At 51.2% G+C, this 15,614-nt stretch overlaps 4 protein-coding genes across 4 annotated transcripts; 1 reads left to right on the top strand and 3 right to left on the bottom strand.

Moving 5' to 3' along the window:
- Positions 1 to 1,108: 1,108 nt before the first annotated feature.
- On the bottom strand, positions 1,109 to 3,438 carry Pmar_PMAR018006 (hypothetical protein; the record flags this gene model as incomplete). The annotated part of the gene is made up of 11 exons (XM_002780913.1): positions 1,109 to 1,298; positions 1,350 to 1,438; positions 1,486 to 1,603; positions 1,652 to 1,807; positions 1,854 to 1,988; positions 2,034 to 2,158; positions 2,203 to 2,278; positions 2,323 to 2,477; positions 2,522 to 2,647; positions 2,695 to 2,823; positions 2,926 to 3,438. Coding segments are annotated over 11 exons (1,812 nt in total), but the record flags the coding sequence as incomplete, so codon positions are not given.
- A 1,028-nt stretch (positions 3,439 to 4,466) lies between these two features.
- Positions 4,467 to 5,091, bottom strand: Pmar_PMAR018007 (flavohemoprotein b5/b5r, putative; the record flags this gene model as incomplete). Its single annotated transcript, XM_002780914.1, has 3 exons — positions 4,467 to 4,541; positions 4,820 to 4,934; positions 4,997 to 5,091. The coding sequence occupies 3 exons, from the start codon at positions 5,089 to 5,091 to the stop codon at positions 4,467 to 4,469; spliced, it is 285 nt and encodes a 94-aa protein (XP_002780960.1).
- Positions 5,092 to 5,317: 226 nt separating this feature from the next.
- Positions 5,318 to 6,903, top strand: Pmar_PMAR018008 (eukaryotic translation initiation factor 4A, putative). The gene is made up of 6 exons (XM_002780915.1): positions 5,318 to 5,470; positions 5,658 to 5,831; positions 5,886 to 6,043; positions 6,097 to 6,205; positions 6,253 to 6,361; positions 6,409 to 6,903. The coding sequence occupies exons 1-6, from the start codon at positions 5,339 to 5,341 to the stop codon at positions 6,894 to 6,896; spliced, it is 1,170 nt and encodes a 389-aa protein (XP_002780961.1). The 5' UTR covers positions 5,318 to 5,338; the 3' UTR covers positions 6,897 to 6,903.
- Positions 6,904 to 9,636: 2,733 nt separating this feature from the next.
- On the bottom strand, positions 9,637 to 13,946 carry Pmar_PMAR018009 (hypothetical protein; the record flags this gene model as incomplete). Its single annotated transcript, XM_002780916.1, has 14 exons — positions 9,637 to 11,065; positions 11,310 to 11,604; positions 11,655 to 11,731; positions 11,780 to 11,927; positions 11,976 to 12,172; positions 12,213 to 12,337; positions 12,384 to 12,557; positions 12,604 to 12,686; positions 12,733 to 12,884; positions 12,938 to 13,115; positions 13,160 to 13,244; positions 13,297 to 13,402; positions 13,442 to 13,521; positions 13,748 to 13,946. 14 exons carry the CDS (start codon positions 13,944 to 13,946, stop codon positions 9,641 to 9,643), a joined length of 3,324 nt encoding a protein of 1,107 aa, XP_002780962.1. The 3' UTR covers positions 9,637 to 9,640.
- Between the last annotated feature and the right edge of the window lie 1,668 nt (positions 13,947 to 15,614).

Genomic DNA, 15,614 nt, shown 5'->3' on the forward strand with positions numbered 1-15,614 from the left:
CTTCTGAGTCTCTTCGGGTGAGATTCTAAAGGGAAGTTCGATCTCGTTTAATTTGCGTTTCTTCGATGGGGACTCCTCACAGCTCGCCATGAGGGAATAGTGAAAATGGCAACAAAGCCACGAAGAGCAGAGCACCAATCGACTGTCAACAAAGTACCAATTATTATTCTCGTTGTGAACAACTTTGGGCTCGAGCGTTAAAGTGCCTAAGGGGGGTTATCGAGATACTCTACTCCCATACTCCATCGGCACCACCCATGCTTCCCCAGTAAGTCTGCAGTCGGGGTCCCAACTGCAGACTGCAGGATTCTGTCAGTGTCTAAGATTGCCTCTCCGAAGTACATAGCACGCATGCCCAACGACGCCGAAAAAGCTGCTAGCATCATGGTAAGATGATCTATCGCGGGAATATTGAATTCGGATGTGAACTGGTAGCAGTAGTGCTACTTACCACCCTGTAAATGGTCTCCAGCACACGGGAAGAACTTCAATATTTCCCCAAACTCAGTGTTGCAGCAACCACGAAATAGGGCAAGCAAACAGTTGACGTGAGCATTAGTCTATGGTTGAATATAGACTCGCGTGAATATACCACGATTAGCTCGCCCTTGCTGCTTCACAACTATCGAATCAGTAACCTGACCGTATAAGGGCGTCAACGACCCCCTACCAAAGGCCCCAAGCTCATGGTCATAGGCGTGGGTGCTATGGCGTTCCCGGACCCCCTCCCCTCCTCGACAAGGTAGTGGTGGGGTCGATGTGAGATTTCTCAGGGAGCTCGGAGTAAGTCGATCTAGGCTCAACGTACCATAGGCAAACTCACCCGGCAGACACAGATGGCGATCGACTGGTAGTAGAAGTGACCACTCAGAACACCCAAGTCAAGGAGTAGGAAACGTAGCAGTAGTGGTAACATCATATAGAGCGACGCGAGAAGTACTGTGGTAGGGGAGGGTATCCTCCACTGTTGTAGGACTGTGGTGGATTGGGCGGTGGAAAATTTCCAACAGCATTCTTGAAGGCATTCGGGAGGGTACTGAAGTGGTCCGGAGACGCCTGATGATGAGGACACGAGAGTAAGCCGATAACAATGTCCTGATCTCACTACCTTCTTCAACGACCACAAGAACACTGCTAAGGCCTGCACTATGTTGGTATTGCCCCTCTGGCACACCATCAGCTCTCCTGCTCTCGAGGATCCACCATCCCTTTGCATCGCTCCGCCAACGCCCCTCGTGCCCACTCGAGTTGCATCCATCACATTGTACGTGATGATGCCCGTTGACGTGTCGTAGCATCTGATAGAGCACCCTATGCTACGATTAGCCCGTGGAGCGGTATGCAAGTACCTCTGGATCCACACAGGGGAGTCTGCTCCCCGACGACCAAGCCCCAGACCACCAGTGGACCACCGGGGAGGGCGAACTAGGCCAGCAGCCTGAGATGCAGCAGCAGTAGAGGGAATAGTAATACCCAACGCTATACCTGCGTGAGGGCCGTCTGTGACTCCACCCCGTCTCTGACATCTACTGACCGGACAAACGTCGAAGTGAACGGACGAGCGCCGGCACTACCACCAGCGTTCATATGACAATCCAATGCACTGAGTTGGAATACAATCATACCAGAGAGAGAGCAACAGCTGCCTTACTGTAATAGTACATGGTCCAATACCCTCGAGTCAGTGACAGTATCACAAGTAGTAGTAGCGACAGCAGCAGTGGGGGCATGTCCAGATGCTCTACCATCATAGACTGTATTAAGAACCTCCTTCTGATCGTACTGATACCCCGACCGAAGGCCGTGCCTACCACACACCAGATGAGTACGATCCCATGGTTGCATCGACCTACGTTGCCCAGTCACAGACTCTCGAGACCACATAGTCTCTACTAGAGTATAGGAGTCCCCCACCATACCCTGAAGGGGTTGATATCGAGTCCGCCTCTTGAATGGGAGGTAGCAGGAAGTAGCGTTCGAGCACAAGCCTATTGTACTTGAATACCACAAATTGGCCAGATCACATCTACTACCTGTGCTTCCATGCCGCGTTGAGCTCTGATAGACTACTGAGCGGGTGAGGCAAATTCCGATCAGAGAGGTATATAGCTCCAGGAAGGGCCGAGGGCTCTCCCCCCATGGAGGTGTTTGCGGAAGACTACAAGAAGACCATATTGGGAATGGGAACTCATAGGGTCGTACCATTGGCGGCCTCGTTATGGTCCTTCCCCCATCACTGACCGTCGCACATGCCAGGAAGAAGCCTTGCCCCGCCACCCTAAAGGGCCCACCATGAACAACAGTGATAAACTAAGCACTCACTTGACCGCGTTGCTCAACTGGGAGTCACTAAGCGCCAGCATACGGATAAGTGGCTCTACGATTTGACGATCAATAACGTCAGAGGCGACCGTCCTGGCCCAGGCTGACACCACCTCATGCCCAAACACATCGGCTGCGGACACACCACCAACGGACTGAAGATGACCACTGAGGAAGGCCCCTGCTCTACCATACTCACCAAGGAGGCACCAGGTCGGCCACTACCCCAGGCCGGCTCCGATCGGTTCAAAGGGGTTGACGACAACGACGCCCGACTTACAGAGGCCATCGAGGGAGTGTCGGCTACAGCATAAGGACTCGGTATCTGTGATACGAAGGATAGGGAATGGAAGTACCCATAGAGAGCCCTACCCGGTGAGGGGTCAAATCATGAGCCCCACGAGCATAGTGATGGCCAGGTGGGCTCAGAGGGTTGTCCTGCGTAGCTCTAGGATCCGGGTAAGCTATCGCAGCCTGAGTCTGCCTCAGATCATCGCCACTCTGAGATGATACAGCATACCAATGAAAGATACATCTCCAATGAACACACGCGCACAGCGAAGATTTTCACCTTCACCACGCCACAAACTTTCGCCATCTTACCCTGTTAGCAGGCATAGAGGAGACCGCAGGAGCTCCAAAGAGCTTCATTTGCGGCTGTTGTGGTTGGATGGTAGCAGTGGTCTCCTGCAAGGGGGCCCGTCTGACCTCGAACGCTTGTTCCTCAGAGGCTGTTCGCGAGGTGAGAAACACTTGGGTGAACACTATCGAGGCGGTGACGACCCCCAGGAGCATGGCTGGCGTAACCTCAACGTTGCGGTATACGTCTGTTATCATCACCCAAGCCACTATGATGCCTCCAACACACACAAGGACCGCCATGAAAATCCCTCTCGCCGTGTATCGATGCTCATAGCGCCGTGGAGGAGGGACCACTGCACGCTGGAGGGGCTCAGAGGAGTCCACCACTGCGGGCAATTGAGTAGTAGGAGTAGGCACCGTGGCTGCCGATGATGAACCACCACTAAGACGCTTCTTGAAGGAGGAAGACTCGAAACGACCTATCCCAGTAGACGATGGTTGGTCATGGGCCGGCGGCTGCTCCACAGGAGGCATGGAACAAAATGGAACAACTATAGCTACAGTCTTCCCCCAAATCATCGTTTCAACTCGACACAGCACATTCCATCAACAGCAACGTTCGCCTCACCTCCACCGACTTCGGGTACATTGCTACCATTTTCCAGAGAAGGGGGAAGTGCGGCTGTGGTAACATGAAAAGTATAGCCATCACTATCGAGTGCTCGAGTCGGCATAAGAAAATTGGCACGGGGGGATGTGGGCAGTATGATTCCGAGGCAGATCGGCCGTGCCGCACAGGTCGACGTAGGGGGCGTTATAAGAATAATAGCAGTACAGCAGAGACACACTATTACGACTATATCGGTAGTCACAGAGCTACCATCTCTGATTCTATCACTCCCTTTTCTACCGAGAAGAGAACCCATCGTGAATGGAAACTGCTCATCAGGACTAGCAGTATCCTGAGGGCCCTTCATTATTCCATATCACCAGGGCATCGTCACTGCCACCTTAGTAGTAGTAGATAGACAGCCACTGCCTCTGGTGATACCAGACTGCACCGTGGCACCACTCGACCTCCTTCATTGTGCGTAAGGTATGAGTACTACCTTCCACTTGCTCCTATATACCTACCTTATCTATGCACACCCTAAGACCTTCCATAGCCTATCATCCTCGCCTACCCAGCAGTATTGCCAAGAAGATACGCTACTATCCAACATGCTAGCTTTAAGATTCATTACTTATATATTACGTAGCCACACCTGCATCTATTCGCCTTCACTACGTCGTGCATAGGCCCCCAGTACCCTCCAAGTTTAGGTGGCAAACGTAGAACCCAATCACCTTATAGAAGGACGTCCACCTGTTGATGTCCCCTCGGATGAGTCTAGCTTACACTAACCTTTTGTATGAGGAGCTCTCAAAAAGCTTCAGAAGCGATACGAATAGAAAACGAGACGCGGATCTACTGGTACTGAAAAATTTCTCATGGTGAAAAATAATGGGAGAAAAAACCGACTAAATATGCTTCCATTGAGGAGCGTGCCAAGGGATAGCCATCACTTCGATGCTTTCTTCATCAAGTTGAACACACCCACCGCCACAGCAGCGACGGTCGCTGTTGCGAAGATGATCTGGAGGGCATGGGGTAAGTCACATGCGCACGATGGCAGGGGCCTGCCTGAGTGGCGCTCCAACCGTTGTCAGCAGAGTCCCTGAGTTTGGTCTCCAATGGGATGCCAGGAGTATCCTCTTTCCCTTCCAAAACACCTCAGAGAGCACTAGAGAAGTAGCCGTGGTAGTAGTGCTACCTATGGCTACTTCACGAACTAGTTTCATACGGGCCTCGTCTGAATGATCGACGTCATCATATTCCTCAGTGCAATCAGCACCTAGCCGCATTCACTACCACCTCCATGTAGAAGACGCCTCCCGTAGTACCAACATGGAGCATGAGGATGCTCTCTCCCCCAGGATGCTCCTCCTTGAACTTGCTAACATCTAATACCACACCATGAACAGAAATCCTGACAAGGACATACCCCATTGTAAGACTAACCCCCTAGTAGCCAGCGTATGTGCCTATTACCATGCATCGTGCTTGGATGTATGCCTAGCGAGCTCAGCTCTGGTTATTACTCTCTTTCTGATGGCATTAGTGGGACTATGATACCCATCGGGCATTGTAGTAGAACCTAATCTAACTCTTTCCAATTAGTAGGTTTGCCCGACAAGCGAGACCATCAGATAAGGATCTATACAGCACACCCTAGTAGGGGGCATCGGGCTCATCCACGTCCTCACATACAGCGCACCTTCAACCGGCGGTGTGGAATGGCGAGTACATCGATTAGATGGGCGTAGCGAGATTTGCAATCACGGTTCATAGCCGTGCTCCTCCACCGCAGACTAACCCCTAAATTCCCTGACGATGAGTCAAACTACTATCGAGTGCAACTACGACGATGCTCCCGTCGATTCCTTCGACGACTTGGACTTGGATGAGAACCTTTTGCGAGGAATCTACTCATACGGTTTCGAGAAGCCCTCGGCTATTCAATCGGTGAGAATAGGGGATTCCTTCCGAAAATTCCGACGTGCTCTTTCTCGCTACCGTCGAGGATTCGCAAAACTCGTACCACGCCATCGGGAATTCGCGGCTAGGATAGTCTTAAGGAATTGGGAGTGGAACAATGGACTTCATCAGGAGGGGGATAATTTATGGTATAGAAATTATGTCCATCTTTCAGAGGGCCATCAAGCCTTTGATTGCCGGTCGCGACACCATAGGCCAGGCCCAGTCTGGTACTGGTAAAACCGGCGCTTTCACCATTGGGTGCCTCGCCCGTGTTGACCCCAAGCTTAGAGCCACCCAGGCCCTCATCCTAGCCCCTACTCGTGAGCTCGCTCAGCAGATCACTTCGGTACTACTGAGCGAACAGTAAAGGGATAGTGACGTCTTTATGCCTCACCAACAGGTCACCAAGTCCCTTGCTGACTTCCTCGACATCAAGTGCCATGCTTGCATTGGTGGTACTGCTGTTCGTGAGGATATTGAGAAGCTCCGTGAGGGACAGCACGTCGTGGTTGGCACTCCTGGCCGTGTCTTCGATATGGCCAATAAGAGGCATCTCAGGTATCAATAACATATGACCACATCTCAGTCTTGCTGGATATCTTTTACTTTAGGTTGGATGACCTCAAGATCTTCGTTCTCGATGAGGCCGATGAGATGCTCTCTCGAGGGTTCAAGGATCAGATCTACGACGTCTTCCGTCTCTTGCCCAGCAACGTCCAGGTGGGCCCTTCCTACTCCTCCTAACGACTGTATAATCCTCTCTGTAGGTCGCATTGTTCTCGGCTACCCTTCCTGATGATATCATTCAGCTGACTACCAAATTCATGCGTGATCCCGTCCGAATCCTCGTCAAGACTGATGAGCTGACCTTGGAAGGTGAGAGCTTTCTCCCTCAACTGTCCTTGTCGTACGCTTTTCCTCAGGTATCCGTCAGTTCTACATCGCTATTGATTCTGAGGAGTACAAGTTCGATACCCTCAAGGATTTGTATGAGACCCTCACCATCACTCAGGCTATCATCTACTGCAACACCAGGAGAAAGGTCGACTACCTCGCCGAGAAGATGCACGAGGCCGATCACACCGTCTCCTGCATGCATGCTGACCTCACTCAAGAGGAGCGTGATTTGATCATGCGGGAGTTCCGTTCTGGCAGCTCTCGTGTGTTGATCTCAACTGATCTCTTGGCCCGTGGTATTGACGTACAACAAGTGTCTTTGGTCATCAACTATGATATCCCGGCTTCGATCGAGAACTACCTCCATCGTATTGGTCGTGGTGGTCGTTTCGGTCGTAAGGGTGTTGCCATCAACTTTGTCGTCCCTGATGATATCAAGCAACTTCGCGAGATAGAACGTCATTACAACACCCAGGTCGATGAGATGCCCATGGATGTTGCTGACTTCCTCTAAGCTGCTCCTTCAACGTAAACGATAATAGCAAGTCAGTCGTCATTGGAGTAACACGCCTCTAGACTTGCGTTATGACTATCATCAGTATCAGCTCTCACTATCGGCTCTGTGGTTATCATTACTATATATCATCCTCGGTGGCAATCGCTAGGATGATATCACTAGTGTGTTATTCCACTGCAATTTTGGGATATGTTGTTAGTCATAATTGCATCTATTGGTATTATTCTATTGGTAATTATCGTTACGACTTGCTACGACGCCAATGAGTAGTTCTTATTTGCTGTTATCATCATACGGATGATGGTCATCGTCCTCACTGTGTTGGCATTTTTCCTCGACTCTACTCTTATTAATTCTCGTGAGATCAACGTTAAGTCTGCGCGTTGTTCTCTCTTGAATTTCTCTGTAATATGTGTAGCTAACAGCATCGGTCATCACCATTACTGTTGCTACTATCAATGCTATGGTAATGTTCCATGAACTATGTCGCTGCTACTGTTATCCTCTGATGAGTTCCTATCGACGGTTTGTAACTATCGAATGTGGACTATTATTGTTATGTACAACAGCCGAACCCTTAGAGGCTTTTAGTAGTCTCTCTGGCAACGTCAATGACATCGTGACTTGAATCTTCATGTTCTGAGACCCATTTTAGTCATTATCATACCGTTTGTATCTGGTTGGTGGTATCGTCTACTAACTGGAGATCAGTGAGAAGACAACGGCTAGATGAATGTCTCATACTGTTTGTACTGTACATGATAATGTGTGGGCGACTCAGTTATCACATCTCGTCAACAGTATCAGCGATGATAGTACAGCGTCTTCACAGTTATTCATTGATGTTTATGATGCTGTAAGCTTTAAAGGCGTAGTGCTCACATCAGTGTGGACAGTGATGATGATAATCACGTTGGTGATGATGACTAAGGTGGATCATCGTCTACTGGCCTAGTAGTCCTGTAATCGTTACATATTTACGCGGCTTCCTTCATCACCTCATGTTGACTTGTGTCAATGACATAGTAAGTGCTACCGGCTTGTCGTCGGTTTGGCGTTAATTATATGAACATCTGTTTCCTCATCATATCCTGTCCGTATTCCTTCGCGCTCCACTGGTCTACCCCGATTCTCATCCAAAGGGAAGCTCGAGACCATATCTTGGACATGCTTGGCAACGCTGAGAGACAAGCTCTACGTTGGTACCCTGACAAGAAGACCATACGTGGTGTTATCCGAGATATCGATGAAAGGGTTGATGATACTCTGAAACGCATCGTTATCAACTAGGATGCTCGAAGTTCTCTTCATGCCGCATGATGACTCCGTTTTCCATCTTATGTCACGAGTTCGGGGAGTCGAGGGAGTCTCTCGCCCTGTTTGTTCGCGAGATTGTGAGTTGCTGAGTACAGGAATCATCGATGTTGGTTACGAATGAACGGGAAAGGCTCCGCGCTAGTCATGTTCGTGGGACGATTTCCCTCAGGAGACTACCGTACAACTGACTATTGAATCGTACGAGAATAGTGTAGTGATAAAGGATGTAGGGTCGTTGTTCTCCCTCATTGCAATGTGTAATCTCGTACTCGGTAGTCCTCTCTTGGTATGGACAGGTTGGAGGTTTTGCGAGTCGTGATGATCTTGAGCCTCATCCTATGATCGGACCGCAGCTCTCAGCGGTACGCTACAGTAGACACAAGCATTCGAGTTCTTCGCACTCAACAATCATTTGGTCGCTCTACTCGTTGATTACGGCGCTGAGGTGTACCATCAGGAGATTAATATGTGTCTCACTAGGGCCGACTGGGGCTGTTTTCTGATTCGGAATTAATGTCCATTTATCAGTAGTTATGACGACTTTAAGGTGAAGACCAATACTCCAACAATGTCCGATTTCGAGTATCTTGCTATATTGATCTGAAAATCTTCTATCCATCTTTTGCTTTCTGTATGAGATTTCTGCATCTTCATTCTCTCTCTGTGATCGTTGTGTTGAGGAGTACACCTTATTTTATGCGATTTGGGCGCGCTGAAAATTGAAGTTGCAATCTATTATTGAGGTATTTAAACCTCTTACCCGGCTCCCTTCCTCCCCCGCGTTGAGTCGTGGACCGGAGGACAACGCTATACACATGAAGTCCTCGGCCGATGTGATGGGGCCAGCCTCACAAGTAACGTGAGGTTCCACACCGTATCACCACGGTGGGCAGGAGGATGAAGAGATGAATAACAAATAATTGAGGCGAAGGTGGGATGTAGCCCAACATCTCGAATGAACTTTGAAGCACCACTGGTAGCGCTAAGTATTGCGTTGACACAACGTATCTGTCCTTCTACACACGTCGGGGATCCTCGCCGAGTAAAGCGGCCCAGCAAGTTGACCTCGATTACTGGTCGATTGATCGGAGGTAGTGCGCTTTATACAGAGTGGCCATGTATTTAGGCCGACATGTACTTGTGTGACCCTGTTGTTATTGAATAAAAATCTACACAATATGTAGTAAATCATGGTCCATGCCTATACAAAACCATTATCTCCCCAGTGGCGAAATGAAGATTCTCTCACAGAGAACTCCCACCCCGATAGGCAGTTTCCATGATGTTGACTTCTAGAATAAATCGAAATCTCACCTAATCTAGCGTTTCACTTCCCAATGAAAGGTGATTCATCGGTGATATAAACGCAATTACGTACATCAGATGGGAAACAATACACAACTTTGCTGAAAAATAACAAATGATTACACGAAGCCAGTCAGGGTCTTGAGAGTATTGCTATCCAATGGGGTCCTTCTTGGTGACCGTCCACTCTCCGCTACAACGATAGGACGACCCGGATGCAGTAGGCTTACATGAGGGCAGAAGGACTGCCCAACGCGACCATCATCTGGACCATCCAATTTCCAGTTGAGGACAATATGGTAATGTTCAGAGACCTTGGAGGCATCCTTCTTGACAGATGGAACCGGTAAACCAAGGTCACCTAGCGTTTTGGTCTTCCTATTGGCCGATAGGTGTTGTGCTGTCTTGGCCTCGTTGAGTAGGAAATCCCCACCTTCAGAAACCATAGAGGAGTACGCACCACCACTAGTAACCCAGTAGATCAACTGGAGACTCTTACCAGGGCCGAGCCTTTCCTCTCCTGCTGGTATGGGCAAGGCCTCGTCAACCTGCAATGCTCCAAGGGCAGAGGACGGGTACACGTCAATAGGCCCACTCTGGTCGAGCACTATCGTATGAGTTGGAGAAAAATTCGTTACAAGGCAGCGCATTGGAACCAATACTGCCCGCCGAGGTCCAGCCTTAGGGGAACCCACACCAGCCAGCTTCAATTGTACTCCAGGATGAACAAAGACATCTCTTTCAAGGCAAGTCCAGGTGATCCTGCCACTAACGCCGATACCACGGGCGGCTAGGCGGACTCTATGGTGGCCAACATGGTGACCACGGATGGTAAAAGGGACTTCTACTGTGGCTCCTACAGCCAGGGGTTGGGCGGATGCCTCCTTCCCTTGAGAACTGATGGCTATGGCCTTGTCCTGGTGTGAATAGAACCACTCAAGTTTGGTGATGGTCTCCGTTCCCACGTTGGCTACCGTGATGATCGGGTGTTTCAGTTCGCCGACCAACAGCTCACCCTGCACACCAGGGGTGCTGGCTCTTATAAGAGGCATACTATCTACTGCAGTGACGGACACTCGTTGGTCCTTAGGACATGTCCAGCAGCAAGGGGCCGTGTGGTCTAGGACCCACTGGGCTCCTGTTACTACTATCTTCCCTGTCGCTTTAGGAGTTACATTCATCGCCACAGTCACCATCTGATCCCCTTCCAAACGGATGGGATCAGCCACCGAGCAGTCCACCAAAAAAGGGTCTTCAAAGTCCAGTCGGAGGTCGGTAACTTCAATGGGAATTTGCAGTGGGTTCGTTACCACCAATGTGGCACACACTCGTTGGCCGACCAAGACCACTCCAGAATCGTCAGCAGGTGCCCTGTCCGTGCCCATACTAAGACCACATATAGACCCCCAGCTCTCCACCTCTGTCTCTATAGGACGATTGGTGAACCCCATAGGGTCGCAACGGCCCACCCCAGCATCCATCTGCCCGGACCCTGCCCTATGAACAGAGTCCCCCACTGTGGTACTAACCCCATCAACAGAGACCTGAACACACTCAGGGTACCGTCCGACTCAGTAGGGGAAAAGATGCGCATGGTCAGCTACATGTGTAGGCGGAAATATGGGAATTTTGAGGAAATTTTGTCAAGGTCTTGTTGGTTTCTGTACACTTCTACCCTAGTTATTATATAAGCTCCTACAGGCAGTGAAGGAGCTCCTGATCTCAGTCGAATAAAGCGAACATATATTCCAACACTTGTCAGGCTTTGTTGCTGCCATCAGGGCCTACCTTCGGAAGGATGACAGCAACTCGATCATCCACCGGCACGTCTCCCAACTCCTTCCCATACCGACTTCGAAGCACATATAGGAAGCCCTTGAGGTAGTTGTGCTGCTTCCCGACCGATATCGTTGAGCGGACATCCTTCTGGAGGGTAATAGAGTTGAAGAGGTCCGTGAAGTAGGCGATGCTCCTTGTTGTGTGACCAAGGGCAAAGGTCTGCTTAGCCATAGTGAAGAGGAGATGGTCAGTAATATGCGTCCATCCCTTGCCGGCGTATTCAGGCACCACAGCCTTATAACATCTATAGAAGGAGGCATACCACAACAAGCACAACTTCTCTCGCTATCCTACGCTAGAGCCCACTGCTTGTAGCCCGCCTTGTTGAAGGTATGTCCGGCTAGGACCAAGTGGAAACACATCTTACGGACCTTACCAAGACAGACTCGAACGAGGTCGCCCCAGCTGCTGGGGCCTACCTGACCAGCGTCCCTCTGTAGCCTGGCGGCCCTCTCCAGTAGAAGAGCACACCTGAGGCCAGCATCAGGGATATCCCCGTTGGTCTTGAGGAGCTTCTGTGGACTATCAGTCCTCCCCCTCAGGATTGCCGACTGTATTATCGCAGACCTAACAAACCAAAGACCTACTACGCCACACACCACGACAGTGACCAACCGCATCGCTTGCCGATAGAAGCGTGGTCCGGCCTTCTGATACAGCTCTACCGCGTTGTCCATGTAGCGGCTCATCTCCGAAACGGCGACCACCTCCCCTCCAGTAGAGATGTGTGCTAGCCATGCAGCTACCGCCGCCATCTCATAAGCCCCAGCGGCCACCGCCCATTGGTGGTCTTGCTTGAAGTCCGGGGTGACCTGAACCCAGTCTACATACCAACACAGAGAGGGTAGGTACCTGGCGGTAGTAGGACAAGGCCTGGGTGTAGTCCCGGAGGTGGAAGGCGAGGTCCCCAGCCAACCGGATCTGCCACTCCAGGCTGGAGAGGGTATAGCCCTCAGCCGTCGATCGGCCTTGGACATCTGATGTGAATCACCCATACCCATCGGAGGACCCCAAAAGCCTTACTCTGACTACTGCCAATGGGACCACTGATGACCTCTGTACCAGGGAGGTTCGGCTTCCTTAGAAAACGGCTGAAGGCATTACGGAAACCCTTCCGTTTCTGCGATATGTTGTCGTCCAACTCGGCGAGCTTCCTCTCAGCCCAAGGGACCGCACACTCCGTGACTATAGCGGTACCTGTCAATAAGCCACTACTCTCTCAGAGTAATAGTGCTGGACATACCCAAACGTTGGAGGTCATCAATTTCACTCCACTGGACGCCTGCTGCAGCGCGTTCGTCAAGGGCCGGGGTGATAGGGCCTCGCCTGACAATGGGTCTGCGGTCCGGCAATGGCATAAACCACGACCTACCGGAACAGGGCCTGTATGTCGGGAATAGGGTCCTGCCCTTCCCCAACGACCAGGATGAAGCAGCTCTTAGGTGAGTAGTTGCTCTGCATGCGATTGAGCAAGGCATCTAGATCAAGGCCTGGGGGCGCCCTGGAAGGGTCGTGGACAAGCACCTGGGACCACCACCACGGCATGTCCAACCCCACCGCCCCGCCTCCCTTATCACCTTCATCCGGGCAGCATCAGGATCGAGGACCCCGCGTCTAGCTAAAGGAGGCATATTAGCTTCATGCATGAGCTGCTCGAAGGCCTCTATGGGGTCCACTACACCCTCATCGTCCATAGTGGGCTCCAAGGCGCTAGTGGAGGCTACCAATACCGTCGCCAACGGCTGTGATATGCACCTACACAGAGGTGGAGGACGATACTCCAGAGGTAAGGTACTCACTCATGGTCACTGAAGGCCAGTGATGCAACCTCAGAGGACAGCCAGGCATCGAACCACGGTGGGGAGGTACCACCCAAGGTCTGATCTAGCAACAACAGGAGCACATCTCAGCTGGAATAGGAAGACGCGCACGGCACCTCCTTGTGGTACACAGGCTGCAAAGGCCTTCGAGGACTGGTCCTGTGCTACAGACTCCGGCACTTGCGTGGCATCCTCTGTGGCCAGAAAGCGTATTCGGAATCCCTGCACTACACTAGCGACCAGGCCTTCTGAGCAGTTTACCTCAACTTGCCTTGATCTACCACCTGTGCGGACCTGCACCGTCATTGGGGTATAGTACCCTCCGAAAGGCTGCAGAAGCTCTGAAACGGAGACAGTCCGAACCAGTGTTGGAATCGATGTTCGCGTTCCTCAGCTGAGTTCAGGAGTTTCCAAAGCTATACTGTAGGAGTTTACACACGACTTGGGCTAAAAGTGTACTAAGAATTTCCTCAGAATTTTCATATTGTCACCGACACATGAAGTTGACCATATTTTCCAACACAGGTCCAAACCAGAGGAGTCCCCAGTGGCGGCGATGATAACTACGCGGTATGGTCATCCTGTGGGCTTGCCACACCACTTCCTTAGCCTGCTCAGTGGCCACTACCACTGCTGTTGCTGAGAAAGCTAGATCTTGGCACCATTGCTCAGAGTCAGCATCGATGGCCATATGCGTCATAGTATTACCCCTGAGGACCATTTGGACCATTGAACCCATCAACACAACATCTCTAGGGTGGAACATGATCATACTGCAAACACCAAAAATAATGTAATCCACTCCTGCCCGCCGCTGGTGAAGAATTCCCAGTCAAATCTAAAAGTGCGTTGGTCGAGCCTCGGCCAAATCCTGACCAACGACAGGCTCCGACGAGACTACCGAGGATGTTGGCAGCGACTCAGCGGTATCAGCGACAGAAACCCGTACGTTCCGAGAGGCCCGAGTCTTGCGCATCCAATTACCATGCCGGCTGCATTCAACCACCTCCATGCCACATGCAATACTCCGTCAGGTCTACCACTCCTCCGTCACATCCCAAATGTGCACATCGTCGGCTCCCTCCCAACATGCTCAGAGCATCTGTACCACTCACTACAGGCGGCCCTCGGACACTGTTAGGTGGTACAGCGTCTACCCCTCCCCCCGAAGGTAACAAGGTGGTCTCTAGCCCCAGCCGCCCCGTACAGGGATCGTTCCTGATGGAACCTACGACCACCACCATGAGTACCACAGCGGAAGACCCTCGGGCCCCTCTGCCACAGGAGCACCTTCGACCCTGCGGCCCTACTCCTCGTGCTAACCTAATGCATGCTAATACTTCGAGTTGCCTATGAGAGGACGTAGACTTTGCACTACTCAAGCAAGGCGTGGACTACCGCGAAAGAATCAGAGGAGAAGAGCACTACCAAGAAGACTGAGCTCAAGGGCTCCTCCTGAGTGACTTACCCGAACTACTACCATATCCGATGAGGCCCCGGAGGAACAAGTGGACCCCAGTGAGGACAGCGAGGTAAGCCTGCTAGGGATCCCATAACTGGGCGATGTTGGGCCATCGGTGGAGTCGACTCTCCTCCATGAAGCCTGCAGCGCCTCGCCCCAAGGTGGTTTGATGACGGCAGAGTGATTAACAGAAGGCGTCCCAGCCACGTGGTTGCTTATGCAGGCTCATCCTGGTGGCCCTGCATACGGTCTTTGCTGGGCCCATCTGGTACCCTACTCGTCTCTTTTGCACAGCCCTGCCCCTTCCGATATCCCCTCTGTAGAACTCAATTCCCACTGTGTTCCTCCAAGTCCTTTATCGCCAAAGCACTGAGGATTGGCAAGAGTGATGATGACCATAATGAGGTAGTAGGAGGATCCATAGCCCATCAACAACAAGCTCACAGCAGGCCCCTCTGCAGCCACACTTCACTCCTAGACCAATCATCATGCCTCGAGAGCGGTAGTAAGAGCCACGGGTCAGGCTCTTGTTAACTCGGCGTCAACATCATTAGGCGACTACGGAGGAGAAGTGAGGGAGAATCTCATTGGAGCGACAACACAACAGCACATGAGGCCACCGACCCTCACACGTAGGTTCAGTAGAGACCCAGGCGTTACCAGACTCCTATCTATGCAAGTTCGAAGGACTCTACCTTGAGGACGAACGCCCGCTCCAGACGGACTTTGCGCCAGTTTTAAAAATGGCGTGAAATCCAGAGCCGTTTGCATTATCGTTAACGGTATGAGAGTCTTATAATAAGACTCTCGAAAGCAACACTCCCCCCATCCACGGTGTCTATGATGGCGAGTTTGGGATCTCTCAATCGAGGAGCGGTATAGAGTTGATCTTGGACTGCTTATACTCTCTTGCATTTCCTCAATGCTCGAGTCGCATCACCTTCGTCTTTCCCTTGGTTCACGCCAGCTTCA

The sequence above is a fragment of the Perkinsus marinus genome, assembly GCF_000006405.1.
Source record: "Perkinsus marinus ATCC 50983 genomic scaffold scf_1104296943930, whole genome shotgun sequence".
NCBI classification, from domain to species: Eukaryota; Perkinsozoa; order Perkinsida; family Perkinsidae; genus Perkinsus; species Perkinsus marinus.